General features: G+C 44.2%; 1 protein-coding gene across 2 annotated transcripts in view; it reads right to left on the bottom strand.

The window, feature by feature from the left end:
• Window positions 1-14,434, bottom strand: part of Trpm8 (transient receptor potential cation channel subfamily M member 8) — a 159,079-nt gene that overhangs the window by 76,391 nt on the left and 68,254 nt on the right. For both annotated transcript variants that reach the window (XM_045147722.1, XM_004662266.2), the window contains exons 4-8: window positions 10,163-10,319; window positions 9,087-9,264; window positions 7,155-7,327; window positions 4,053-4,227; window positions 2,970-3,037 (exon numbers count right to left, since the gene is read on the bottom strand). In XM_045147722.1, coding sequence (XP_045003657.1) covers window positions 2,970-3,037; window positions 4,053-4,227; window positions 7,155-7,327; window positions 9,087-9,264; window positions 10,163-10,319 — 751 coding nt within the window. The remainder of the gene's footprint in view (window positions 1-2,969; window positions 3,038-4,052; window positions 4,228-7,154; window positions 7,328-9,086; window positions 9,265-10,162; window positions 10,320-14,434) is intronic.

The raw sequence follows: 14,434 nt of genomic DNA, 5'->3' as shown, positions 1-14,434 counted from the left end.
TGTGGATTTCTCTTTGTTTTTTTTGTTCTGAGACAGGCTCTTGCTGTCTAGGCCAGGCACGGCAATCTGTCTGTCTCAGCCTCCTGGGGGCTGGGATAACAGGCCTGAGTTGCTATTCTCACCTTCATCTGGTTTTGCTATCAGAGTAGCAGTGGCTTCATAGAAGGAGCTGGGAGTGGTGGTCCCTTCTCCTCTAGCTTACGGAATGGTCCAGAGATCATTGGTGTCAGCTTTTCTTTAATATCCTGGAAGAATCTGACAGTGAATGTGTCCAGTGCTGTTTTTGTTTTTTGCATGGCGGAGTCATCTTCATTACTACTTTAATATCATTTCTCATTGTGGTCTATTAAGGTTGTCTGTATCCCCAACTTAACTCTCACCGGTTCTGGGTGCCTAAAAGTTTTTTATTTTTTCTGAATTTTCATTTCTTTGAAATGCGGAATGTTAATGTATTCTCTAATGATCCTCTGGAATTCATTGGCATCTGCTAAAATGTCACATTTTAACTTGAATTTTGTTCATTTAGAGTGTCTCTTTTGGTTAGTTTGGCTAAAGGTTTACAGCTATAATTTATCTTTTCAAAGAACCGATTCTTGTTTCATTGAGTCTTTGTATTGTCCTTTTAAACTTCATTCACTCATGTTTTGATCTTTATTTTTCTGCCTTTTGGTTTGGGGCTTGGATTGCTTTGGTTTTCCTAAGACTTTAAAGTGTATCATTAAGTTATTTATTTAAGTTCTTTCTTTTTAATTTTTATTTGTTTACTTGAGAGAGTGAGATAGAGAAAGAATGGGTGTGCCATGGCCTCTAGCCACTGCAAATGAACTCCAGATTAAGTGCCACCTTATGCATCTGGCTTACACAGGTCCTGGAGAATTGAACCTGGGTCCTTTGGCTTTACAGGCAAGTGCCTTAACTGCTAAGCCATCCTCCAACCCTTGAGTTCTTTTATAATGGGCACACTTATAGCTTTAATATTCCCTGTATACCAAACATTGCTGTATATCAAAAGTTTCAGTAAGTCATGCTCTAATTTTCATTTGATTCCATGGATTTTTACTTATTTTTGTAAGAAACATGGAACCATTTTATACATTCAAGAGTTCTAAAAGTCTATGGCAAGGAACTTACAAACTAGATTTATTTCTATGTATTTATTCATTTTCAGCTTTTTTATTTTCCTGTTTTCCATGGTGGCTTTATTTTTACATCCTTCCCCCCTCCCCAGCATTCTTCCCAGCCCTCATAATTGCTAAAAAAAAAAAAAATCAAAACAATCCCATTTAGAATAGCTTCAAAACTACAAAATATCTAGGAGGTGATACACTTTTACATTGAAAACTTTATAACACTAAATGAAGCAATTAAAGATGTCAAAACATGCAATGAGAGCTGGAGAGATGGCTCAGAGGTTAAGTGCTTGCCTGCAAAGTCTAAGGACTAGAGCTCAGTTCCCCAGTACCCATGTAAACCAGACGCACAAGGTGGCATCATGCATCTGGAGTTCTTTTGCAGTGTCTAGAGGCCATGCAGGTTAGTTTGCAGTAGCTATAGAAGTCCATTCTCTCTCTCTCTTCCTATCTCTCTGAAATAAATGAATAAAATTTATTTTTAAATACAGTCATGGGCTGGAGAGATAGCTTAGCAGTGAAGGCGCTTGCCTGCAAAGCCTAAGGACCCAGGTTCAACTCTAGCCAGATGGACAAAGGTGCGGCAAAAGAAAGGTCACACATGATTGCTAGGTGACACAAGCATCTGGAGTTTGATTTCAGTGGCGGAGGCCCTGGTGCACCAATTCTCTCTCTCTCCCTCTGTCTCTCTCTCTCTCGCTCGTTCTCTAAAATAAAACATGCACTCACAAGTTTCTTTTAAAAAAAGATGGAATGACCTTTCATGGTCAAAAATAAGCAGATTAATATTGTGAAAACCACAACTACCACCAAAATTCTGATGACATTCTTCATAAAACCAGAAAAAATAATCCTAGAGTTTATATGAAAGTATGAAAGACCTTGAACAGCCAGGTGTGGTGGCGCACACCTTTAATCCCAGCACTCAGGAGACAGAAGTAAGTGGATCCCTGTGAGTTCAAGGCCACCCCGAGACTACATAGTGAGTTCCAGGTCAGCCTGGACTAGAGTGAGACCCTACCTCAAAAAACAAAACAAACAAACAAAAACACTACATTAAGATTCTCCCCCTGCCAGATTAATGATCATCAAAAAGTGACACATACATAAATAAATAAATACAAATTTTGGCAAGAATGATGAGGGAAAGAAACTCTTATATCCTGACATCTGGAATTTAAATCAGTACAGCTACCATACAAAGCAATATAGAAAGTCCTCAAAAACTAAAAATAGAACTGCCATATGACCCCGTTATAGATATTCATGGGTATATAGCCAAAGAAACCTATGTGAGCAGAGGGGTTACCTGCACACCCACGTGCACTGTGGTGCTATTCACAACAGCTATGATGTAAAATCAACCTAAACTCTCTCCAACAGGTGAATCAATAAAGGGCACACAACACACACACACAAACACAATGTAGTTTCAAAGCCATCCTGAGACTACATAGTGAATTTCAGATCAGCCTGGGCCAGAGTGAGACCCTACCTTGAAAACAAAGGAATAAAATTGTGTCATTTGCAGGAACTTGATACTATCATGTTGAGCAAAATAAGACAAATTCAGAAAGACAAAGGTCACATTTCCTCCCATATATACAATCTAGGATTTTTTTTATAATTATATGTGTATGGGACAAAAGAAGGGGCTAGAGGGAGGGAGGGACTGAAAGGAGTGGGGAGAAAGAAACACGAGAGGACAATGGAGTAAATTACAATGATATACTCAGTATGCACACTAAAGTATTCATAAAAATATATTAACCACAGAAGCCCCCCCCCAAAAAAATATGACCCTGTTGGTAAGCTTGTTAACTGGTGAATAGAACTTACTTTCAAAGTCTCTCTTCCACCCCCTTGAGCAAAACACACAATGGGGATCTTCCCACCATAGTTGGAGTCTGAAAAAAGAGAACAAAGTTTACTCTGGATCCAATCTTGAGAACAGGTGTGCCGGAGCATGTGCTCTCCGAGCTCAGGGTGTGGGTAACAGCTTCATGGTGTACAGATCTGACCTCGACACTCTCCTCATTGATCAGAATGGATGAATCTTTTGCACCAAGCTAGCAATGGTGTGACATGGGTCTCGTTACAATTCACCACTGATAACTGTCTGTGCTTGATGTTCATTACCTTACAACTAGACTGGTTCAAGTTTATTTTTACAATAATGATTCCTCACTCATGGACCAGTCCTATGCTTTCTTAAGTGGATGATAAATTTGCATAACAAGGCATTCTTTCAATGGCACTCAGTTGTATCTGTGACTACTGTCCTTCCTGTAGCCCCCATGTGAAAGGGAAACAATGCTGCTGTCTCCAGCAAGTTCCCTCATGGAAGTCTATCGCTAGATCCCAAGGCGCTGTCCGTCCAAAGCAGGACACACCTCAGCGCCTCGTCCACAGGAAGAGAAGACACAGGACACTTATCTTTCTAGAAGACTTTTACCCAACTAGTTGCTGCATTCTGTCTTGGAAGCCAATATTTTAGGTAACTCTATTCCATAGGAGCCAAGATTCAAAACATTCAGCAACCTTCCAAGTGTTAAACTAGCTGGGTTTTAAACAGTTCTATCCTAGCGAAATGCATGACTCCTTAGATTCCTATTTTCCATATGGATTCCATTTGTTCAAGGCCAACAGAAGAAGAGCCAGCAGGCTCTCTATATTAACAAGGGAGAGTCTAAGGAGGTGGCATTTGTCATTGCCTTCAGCATGCTGAAGGGCACATGTCACAGTGAAGCTAGCAGAAGGACTCCTGGGAAGCTCAGGAAGGAAGAGAAAACAGCTTCACTTTGGCAGTGAAGGCATGTGATCGGGAGGGCCTGTCATGTGTCACTCAGCAGCCAGCAGATGGCGGTGGTGGCGCCATCACGGCTTCATGCATGACTAGTGTCCCGTCTCCCAGATGCTAACCCTGACTAGTGCGCTCGGAGATGTACTTTTCCAGCTGGTTCCGGAGCTTCGCCTCCACCGTGGGGTGTCCGTGACAGCCGTTGTCCACGAGCAGCAGGTGGGTGTGGTTGTTGTCCAGGATGTACAGAGGGTCTCTCTTAAAGTCGTCCATGATGTACTGGGCTGAAAAACACCCCTGTAAAGAGCAAAGAAACTTGTCCTTGAGGCGTCTGATGACACTTTCATGATTCTATTAAAAGTAATCTTTTGGGCCCAACATTGTTAATACCTCCTAGGTTTAGAGGACTCTCAGGTCAAACAGAACAGGCTTCCTGTAATATATGAGCAGATAAAGGCTCAACATAACTAGGTCAACTTGGCGGTTGTCTCATGTAGAGCCAATGGGAGCGTAAGAGCAAGACTTTCAGCTCAGTTCTCAGCCCATCACCCTGCGTGCTCTTTTGAAAACTAAATTCACTGAAATGGATGATATTCATGAAGAGTACACATAAGGTGTGTAACTAGAGGCAACTTTTAGGTTTGATGTTTAGAGTTCAAGTTTTGATAGGACTCCACTCAGCAAACTGTGCTTCTTCATGTGATTGCATTTTACAAAGGAGCCTTCAAGCTCAGGTGGAAAAAGTACCTAGGAAAGTTTACAACATAAGAATGAATAAGGGCCTCTGCTATCTTCTTAATACGTGCATAATGCCACAGTGATTTTAAAAATAGAGAACTAGTTCGAGGCCACCCTGAGACAACATAGTCAATTCCAGGTCAGCCTGGGCTAGAGTGAGACCCTACCTAGAAAAACCAAAAAAATAAATAAATAAAGAGAGAGAGAGAGAGAGAGAGAGAGAGAGAGAGAGAGAACTAACCCTCAAAAAATGCTAGAAGAAGAGAAAATTTCTGAAAGAAATCCCATAAACAGTGGATTTTGATTTTCAAAATTTTGAAAGTTGGCATCGTTTCAGGTCAGCTAAACCCTGCTTTGTTAACACTCCACTCAGCAGTGCTCCTTCTATAGTGACATGTCATCGGAAAAGGTGCAAGAAAAGTCATTTACGAGCAGTTTATTTCAACTTGTACAAAACACCAAAAACTGTTCTTCAGGTAAACACTACAGAAGCCAGAAATCTAATCCTAAAGTCATGAGAGTTTTGATAAAACTATAATACTTGCTGGTAGTTAGCAATTCCTAGATATGATACCTAGTAATAAATACCTTAGTAGACATCTTTACCCAAATATTAAATTTTCTAGTGATTTGTTTGTGAGAATAATTGCTGGAATTATAGTATGAAAAGTTTATATGCTCCTGATACATTTCCAAATAGGTTTCAAGAAAGATCACAAATGTTCTGGTTGTCAAGAATTTATGAAGTGTTACTTGTTGGTAGAGGATAGATCTTAGAAATGCCCTTTAGGAAAAATACTCAAAATCTTTTTAAGCCCAGTGTGGTGGCACATGCCTTTAATCCCAGCACTCACGAGGCAGAGGTAGGATGATCGCTGCAAGATTGAGGACACCCTGATATCACATAGTGAATTTCAGGTCAGCATGGGACACAGTGAAACCTTACCTCAAAAAAGAAAAGAAAAGAAAAGAAGAGAAGAGGAGAGGAGAGGAGAGGAGAGGAGAGGAGAGGAGAGGAGAGGAGAGGAGAGGAGAGGAGAGGAGAGGAGAGGAGAGGAGAGGAGAGGAAAGGAAAGGAAAGGAAAGAAAAGAAAAGAAAAGAAAAGAAAAGAAAAGAAAAGAAAAGAAAAGAAAAGAAAAGAAAAGAATCGTTTTAAAAACTTGGGTTCAAGGCTACTTTCAGGTTGTTATATGTATGAGTTTGAATTACATATACGCTGTCACCATGGGGATAACATCTATATACTCTGAGCTGATGTCACACTACAGCAATGTCAATTGATAATGATTCTCTTTTTCATGCAGCCTGCCAACAGCCTCAAAACTCCTAGGCCAAGCCACTCTTACCTCTGAAGCTGGTATTTTATGTGAGATCAGTTTTTGACCCCTTAAAACATGGGCACCTACTACCAGTAATAAAAGTTACCATTCACTCTGCACAATTAGATAAATCTACCCATAACAATAGGAAGATGTCATTGTAACACCTCAAGAAAGGAACTGACTCAAGACTTTGCATGTAGAGAGACTCGGCTGTCTTCTCCCAGCTTGCCATAAGCCATGTACTTAGGAGACACCCCCAGGCTTCTTGGCCCCTTGTAAGTCTCAAAACTTTTAACAGAACAAAAAAAGGAAAAAAAAAAGGAAAACACATTTTTAAACCACAGCAATCTCAAAACTCCTTAACATTTAGCATATAAATGTCTAAGGAGCCCCCAGCGAAGGAAAGATGTGAATTCAACTTATATTTTGAACATCTGGCCCAATTCTTCTGACCAGAGCACACTGATTGCTTGAAAAGGTCCCCAGACCTCTGGAAATACTGTTTGCAGAATTTCATACTTTCTACAAGACCCTATATATCTCTGTCCACCTTGCATTTTGAACATGGTACAAACATTAGTTGCTCTCTGAATACATTCACAGGAAACACTTGGTGGGTGGGCCTCACAGCCTACTTAAGGCCAAATTAACTAGGCAGTACAGTCATTGATGTGAATTCTCGTGGGTGTGCCCAGCAATGCAGGATGAGACCAGCATGTGAACACTTGAGATGGATCCAGGTCACGACCTAAGAACAAAGGGTCCAAATATAACCTGAGATTGCTGGGAACAATTTATTTTGGGGTAGGTTAAGATAGGGTCCCGCTCTAGCCCAGGATGACAAGGAATTCACTATGTAGTCTCAGGTTGGCCTCAAACTCACAGCAATCCTCCTACCTCCCCTCCCGAGAGCTAGGATTAAAGGTGTGCGCCACCACGCCCGGCAGGAACACATTTTAAAGAGCACAACACACCCACATTTAGCTTCCACTTTACTGTGTTATTAAGTATCCCGTCCTGGTTTTTAACCCCTGAGATCCAAAGGCTGGGTCAGGCAGGCATCCCCATGAACAGCTCCATCACCAAGTCCCAGAGCTCAGGCACAGCCCCTGCCCTTGTCTTGCCCCCATGTGACCTTTGAGACCTCCCTGCCCCTCCTGTACCTCGTTGTCACAATTCCTGATGAGGGTGTCCCGATTGGAGACCATGCCCCAAGCTGCTATGCCAATGGCCACGATGTTCTCTTCCGAATTCCTACTGATGGTATTGTCCCTCACCACCTCGCCGATGTACTTCATGAGCCCATAGTGAGTGCCTCCGGTGATGATCCAAGCCCCTGCGGACACCGGGAAGGGAGCGAAAGCTCAGCTGATGCTCCGTCAGTCCTATGTTCACAGACCCTGAGAGGAGCCCTCCTGCCCACGAGCACCAGGAACAAGATGGACAGCTACACTTTATCTTTTTGACATTAAGGAAAAATTCATTTCTAAAATAAGATGTTTCTTTAGTTCCACCAGTCAATCTAGCTTTTTAAAAATAAGTTTCAAAAATGTTAAGCTCAGATGAACCGAGCCCAATTATGAGAAAACATCAATCAAACCGAAGTGAAGAGACACTCTACAAAGCTTTTGGCATGTGCTTTTTCCAAGTGTGCTGAGAGAGCCAAGCGCTAATGTAAGAAAATTGAAAAGGTACAAAAGGCTAAATTAAAGGATTTGGAATCCAAATGGAAAAGAAGAAATCTTGCCAGAAAGTGCACTGTACGGACATGGTAGACTGTTTGTCAGATGATGCGATCCATCAGTGTTAACTGTCCCAGGTTGGAAATACGAACTGGGGTATGTGAGGGGCCCACCCCTCCTTTTAGGAGAGGCATGTCCACAAACTTGGGGTGTAAAAGCCATGATGCCTGCCGCCTGCTGTCACATCATTCACCCGAAACCACAGTACAGAGGCGTTGATGGAATGAGAAAAGGCAATCGTCGGAAACTAACGTTAGACTGGTAAATGTATGCACAGATGTTCACCCTGTTAATCTTGCAACTTTGCTGTAGACCTGAAATTTTTCAAAATAAAACACTGGAAAGAAAGAACTTGCTAGCAGGGCGTGGTGTCACATGCCTTAAATCCCAGCACTTGGGAAGAAGAGGTAGGAGGATTGCTAGAAGTTAAAGGCCACCCTGACACTACCAAGTAAATTCCAGGTCAGCCTGGGCTAGAGCTAGACCCTACCTCAAGAAACAAAAAGAAAGAAAGAAGGAGAGAGAGAAGAGGAATGGAGGGAAGGAGGGAAGGAGGGAGGGAGGGAAGGAGAGAGAGAGAAAGAGAGAAAGAAAGAAAGGAAGGAAGGAAGGAAGGAAGGAAGGAAGGAAGGAAGGAAGGAAGGAAGGAGGGAAGGAAGGAAACATGCTGATCCAAACACAGTAAGTAAAAGAAAAAGTCACCATGGCCTGGAGAGCTGGTGTCATGGTTAAGGCACTTGCCTGCAAAGCCTAAGGACCCATGTTCAACTCTCCAGATCCCATGTAAGCCAGACACACAAGGTGATGCATGCACAAGGTCACACATGTGCACACAAAGCAGCCCACACCTCTGGAGTTTGATTACAGTGGTTGGAGTCTCTAGCATGTTAATTCTCTCTCTCCCTCTCACTCTCTCTCATTAAAAAGAAAGCCAGTCTGTTGGGCTTCCCTCAAAAAACAAAACCACCATTGTTTTATCTCAGACGCTTACATGGTACTAATCAGCTGTCCATCCAGTAAATAATTTCTGAAATCCATCCTTGATCTTTGAGGCTAAAGAATAATTCGATTTACCATTCCATTGATTCACCACAATTTACGTGTAAATAATAAAATGAAAACATTAAATGTGTAAAAACTCAGTTAAGGCTCCTCCTAAGCACTGGCTCAAAGGAGCTACTCTGAAACCATCCCGTCCATCTGAGAATATTGCTTGTAATGAAACGATGGTGAACCCCGCAGTTCTTGGGGCCTCTGGGTGTGGCTGGGGAAAGGCCTTGTGGGAATTTCGCTCTCTGCTCCCAGGACAGGGTGCCGTCTGGGAGGAGGACCGCAGGGCGCGCAGGTGCATACCTTTCGACTGCGCGATGTAGATAAGCCGGCTGAAGATCTTGCGCATGCGCGGCTTCAAGGCGAAGTTTTTGGCACCTCCGGTCACGGAAATGACCAAATTGGGTGTTTTCAGGTGCCAGTGCTGGGTGAGCAGCTCGTAGAGGGTTTCGGAATCCGTGTCACAGGACAAACGGAGGTACTGTGAGGGAGAGGCACCGTGTCATGTTCCCGCTATCCTGACCCCGGGGTGCTAGGTGCTACCTGTTCCTGGTGGGGGGGGGGCATCACAGCGTGGGGTGACCTCCGCAGAGACCATGTGAACTGAAAACTCGAGGAGGTGGTGGTGGGGTGGCCCTGCAGGGCCCACAGGCCAGGTGGAGAACTTGCAACCTCACCTGCAGTCTGAGAGGTGATGGAAGCCGAGCACAGGGTCAGCCAGCGGCTGGACTGGTCCGGCTGGGTGGGCCAAGGGGCGAGTGGGCAGAGCTGCGGGGAGACTGACCCGTGCTGTGCCTGAGAGTCTTGGGGAGTCGGGGAGCTTGTGGGGGGAAGGTAGGGGGGAGCCTTTGGAACTTCCAGGGCAGGGACCGGGAGCATACAAGTCTTCAGGCTCCAACATTCCAGCCGCAGGCTGCTACTGAACAGTTGCTGAGACAGGGGGTGTTCGAGGAAGGCCTGCTTCTGACAAGGCACTTTGTGAAACTCCCCTCAGTGCTTGTGTGTTAAAGGACATGCCACCTAATAAAGTGGGGCTGTGTAGATTCTCAAAAATGCCACCCCCAACTAAAGGGGCAATTCACAAAAGCATTCCCCAAGCCGTTCGCAGCAGGGAGGCTGAGCAGATGTTACACAGATACCCACAGCAGGCATGGACAAGACCCCAGGTCATGAGGTGGTCCTTCCGGAGTGGATTTTCCTGTTGAGTATAACCTAGTCAGCGCCTTTGGACTTGTACAAGATTTGTCTTCTTCTGTAATCATTTTCAGCAGTTACTACCCACCTCTCTTTCCTCCACAGTGTCAGACAATGCCAGGTGATTCACAACAATCAAGTTGCCATTGTGTATAAATTAGCAAATGTGGAAAAGCATGGCTTACCTTGCCCTTCTTCCCCAGGGTCTCAAACTGAATGTCTCCAAAGGCATCGGTGGGAAACTCCTTAGTGTGTCTCTTGTAGTTCCACGTCTCGTTTTCATTGACCTGGGTGCCTTCGATGTGCTGGCTCTGGACATGGCCACACTTGCACACATTTTCCCTGAGCCAGCAGAGGTCATGGGAAGCAACAGATTTCAGTCTACTCACACATTTCATCACACTTCTTGAGACTAGCCAAGCATTCTTGACCTCAGAAAACACAAGGAGAAATTCTACCATCACATCTTATTTTTAGGTTATTTTCCTCATCTTGGCTGTTGGGGTAGTTTGAATGGATGTCCTCCAATAGATTCAGGAGTTTCATTCAAGCTTGTGTCAACTTGGTGTCGGTGTGTGTGTGGATCCTAGGGTCCAGCTCTAAGGTGTGGGGGTGGATCTGGAATTCCAGCCAAAAGATATAAAAAGTGCTTGAGCTATGTGGGTTGGGTGGGGGGGAGTCCTGGAGAGTGCTGACTTGTGGTGGTGGTGGTGATATTTCTCCTTGTGTGCACCTATTACAGGGGACCAGCTACTTCTGCCATTTTGGAACCTCCCCTGGATCTGTAAGCCAGAAAGAAATTCCATTGCTCCTATAAACTGTGCCTGGCTTACAAGTTCACCCATGCAACGTCAAGCTGACTGTGACGGAATTGGTATCAGAAGTGGGGTGTTGCTGCATGATGAATCTGACCATGTGGATTTTGGTCTTTTGGAACTTTTGTTTTGGATGAATGGACATGGACTTGGCACTTGCAACTGGATATGCCTCCCAGAGTGATAAGCCACATTTTTTTTTAGACTGTTCTGGTAAGAGTTTGAAAATGCTAAGTACAGAGAGAATTGTATTTGGAGGTTTTGCTTATAAACTTTCAATGGGAAGGGAAAGACCAAAGAGTACTTTGTTGGAACTGGGCCACTGGTATAAGGGTTGGCTGCTGTTCTGTTGCCCAGGGAGGTTGATCAGGGTTAAACTTAGAATGGACCGATGTGCTTGGCTAAAGATATGGAACTGAGAAATTTAAGATTTAAAACTGGAAAAACTCAAGCAAGTTTAAGGTTACTTTGCACTAAGACTGGTTTTAGGTTACTGAAGCTGCTACTGTCAAATACATTAGCATGTGGAAGGCATATGACCCAACTACTCTACATTGAAACAATGAAAAGGATGCCCGAGGAAAGACTGAATGGTGGAAATGCAAACTCTTTTGAAAGGAGTTGATTGAAAAGAAGGAACTGGTTCTTCAAGGTTGGCTTATTTAATCCCTGAGCTAAGGATATGGCTACATCCTGTACACCTGATATTTGTTTTAGAAGCATGAAAAATGCATGGAGTGGGTCATGAAGTGCAAATGGTTTCAGGAGCCATTGCTGAGATGCAGCATACAGGCAGGGTGTGATGACCCTGATAGGCCAGTGGAGCCATTGGGAGATGGACCATGGTTTTCATGGAGACCCAAAAGATGTTTTGGATATTACAGGACTGTGCAAGGGTTACCATGGAGTGCTGTTGGCTTGGGATAGTTTTCCCTGGCTACCAGCACAGCTGGAGGGGTGGAATTAGAAAATCCAGTTACTATCAGTCACTGGTTACAATATCAGACTTGAACTGCAAATGTTTAATGGTCATTGAATTTGCATTGATCCAGTCTCTCCTTGTTATGCCTTATAGCAGTTGGAAATGTTTGCTGTGTGTCATTATGTGTTGGAAGTATGTAACTTGTTTGATTTTGCAGGACTTACAGGAGACAATCTTAAGTCTCAGATGAGACTTGGGACTTTGGAACTATTTTAAGTTGGTAAAGACTATGAGACCTTTCAACTTGGACTGCAAACAATATACAAGGTAAGATGGTTACGAATCTATTGGGAGCCAGGGATAGAATGTGGTAGTTTGAATGGATGATCCCCAATAGATTCAGGAGTTTTATTCAAGCTTGTAACTTGATGTCTGTGTATGTGGATTCTAGGGTCCAGCCCTAAGGTGTGAGGGTGGATCTGGAATTCCAGAGTAAAAGTACGCAGAATGCCTGAGCTCTGCCTGGGGTTCCTGGAGTGCACTTGTGTGGTGTTTCTTTCGGCATGGTCTGTGAAAGGGGTCCAGCTACTTCCACCATAATGGAACCTCCCCTGGATCTGTAAACCAGAAAGAAATTCCTTTCCTCCTATAAACTGTGTCTGGCTTGGCAGTTCATCCCAGCAATGTGAAGCTGGCTCCTACAATTGTCTAGAAACTTTTTTGATGACATATTCCTACTGTCTAGTGTCCACTCACCAGTAACCTGGCCCAGTGCTGGGATCAGGGAGGAGAGGAGAGCAGAGCCCACCCTCTGAAGCCCACAGTCTGTGGATATAGCCTTGGGCCTATTACAGAACAGAAGCTAAGAAACTTGGGAAGTATTCAGCTTCTCACACGGGTCCTTCCTAACCTACAGGAGCCCTGGAGCAGGCAGGCCTGAAATACCTCAGCACCAGCCCTGTCAGTTTCCTAGCCAGTGATTCTTTGCTGAAGAGAGATGAGCTCCTGCCTGTGGCTATACTCACTGGGGAGACATTGTGCCCTGGCAGGGTCCCAAAGTGCTCCAGAGCTTAAAAATCATCCATTGTCTCCTGGACTTTAGTTACTTGGGAGAGTTTCAGCAATTTGGGCCACACAAAGACTGCAATGAAAGGACAGTAGCTCTTCCCATTAAAAGCACAATGGCACTAGATGTAATTGTCCATTAGATGACACGTAGGCACGGCAGGAAGTAGGAAGGGGACACAAAAGACAAGCAGTAAGCTGAGAATCCTTGTCCTTGCCCCTTTCACAGCATCTTGTAATTGTTCAACAAATCCTGACTGAGACTCCTCTCTGAGTCACACCCACGCTGAGCCCCACAGCACCCCAAGCTGGGCCGCAAGTGATTTCTTGCCCTTGTGTTTGTTACTCAGTATTTCCTGGGGTGGAAGAACAGACAGAATGCTCCCTTCGCCCTGACGTGGTCCCTTTCCTCCCAGGCTTGTTGCCACTGTTGGGACTGGTGCAAAACACCTCTGGGGCACGGTGCATGGTCCATACTCGGCCCAGGAGGTCAGCTTATAGGGAGTTTACGAGTCAAGGAACAATGGAGGATTTCACAAACAAGAGGCACTCCAAGAAAACATGCAAATACAGCCAGGTGTGGTGGTGCACATCTTTCACCCCAACATTTGGGAGGCAGAAGTATGAGGATCTCTGGTGAGTCTGAGTCCATCCTGAGACTGCATAGTGAATTCCAGGTCAGCTTTGGCTAGAGTGAGACCCTACCTTGAAAAAGAAATAAAACCTGCAGACAAATTCCATGGTTACTAGACCACACTCCATCCAAAGCTGTTACATCCTGAGAAAGGGATCTCTAAATGGATGAACAGTAACAACCAAGGTTCTAATTGGGCCCCAGACAGCTTCCCGTAGGGAAGCAATGTCCCGATGTGATTTGCCTCAGCTAGTCCTCAGCTCAACCTGTTGTCAAAGGCTAGTAGGATCAGGGTCTGTCTCTTATCAATGTCCAGTTCTCACAATAAAGTATGTGGACCAATGGCTGGAAGCAGGCACAAGTCACAAAATTCAGTACTCAATTCCTCCCTGCATCTTTGTGTCCTCTGCACTCCAGACAACCGCACCAGGTGACCTGACAGCAAAGATGTCCTCAACAAGCTCAGCCCAGTGAAGGTGAACCAATTGAGAAGACCTTGTTGCAGCCACTTCTGGCAGAGGTACCCTCTTATCCCAGTGTTCCTGACCTATCAGGACTTTCAACAAATCTCCCCTGAATGGATAAGTAAATGAGAGAATGGATATATCAACATGTTGATTAGCATTCTTATAAATAATTTATATCCACATTTTTCTTCAATGATATGCTAATATTTGGTTTTCCTTCCAGAATCCAAGGATGTGTATACATAACTGTTGTGAGGTCTTCACCGCTGGGTTCATTTGTCACGGCAAAAGCTAGGACTAGTTCTAAAACCACGGCCTGGCCAACATTTTTATTGACAAGGTGAGAGTCCTGGTAAGAATTTCCATGACTGCTTCTAAAACTTCAAGAGGACAAGGAATCTATTGCTTGTAGGAAAGTTTTATCACTACCCCAGAAGCAAATGAATTGTGGCCAGACCAAATTGCACCTGTTTCTACTATCCAGAAGCAGGGGCTTTGGCCATGTCACATGGACCAAGACTTTCTGTGCTAAAAGGATGGTACTGAAGTACTGA

The sequence above is a fragment of the Jaculus jaculus genome, chromosome 4 (genome assembly GCF_020740685.1).
Source record: "Jaculus jaculus isolate mJacJac1 chromosome 4, mJacJac1.mat.Y.cur, whole genome shotgun sequence".
Classification (NCBI taxonomy): Eukaryota; Metazoa; Chordata; class Mammalia; order Rodentia; family Dipodidae; genus Jaculus; species Jaculus jaculus.
This window is presented reverse-complemented; position numbering and strand designations above follow the sequence as displayed.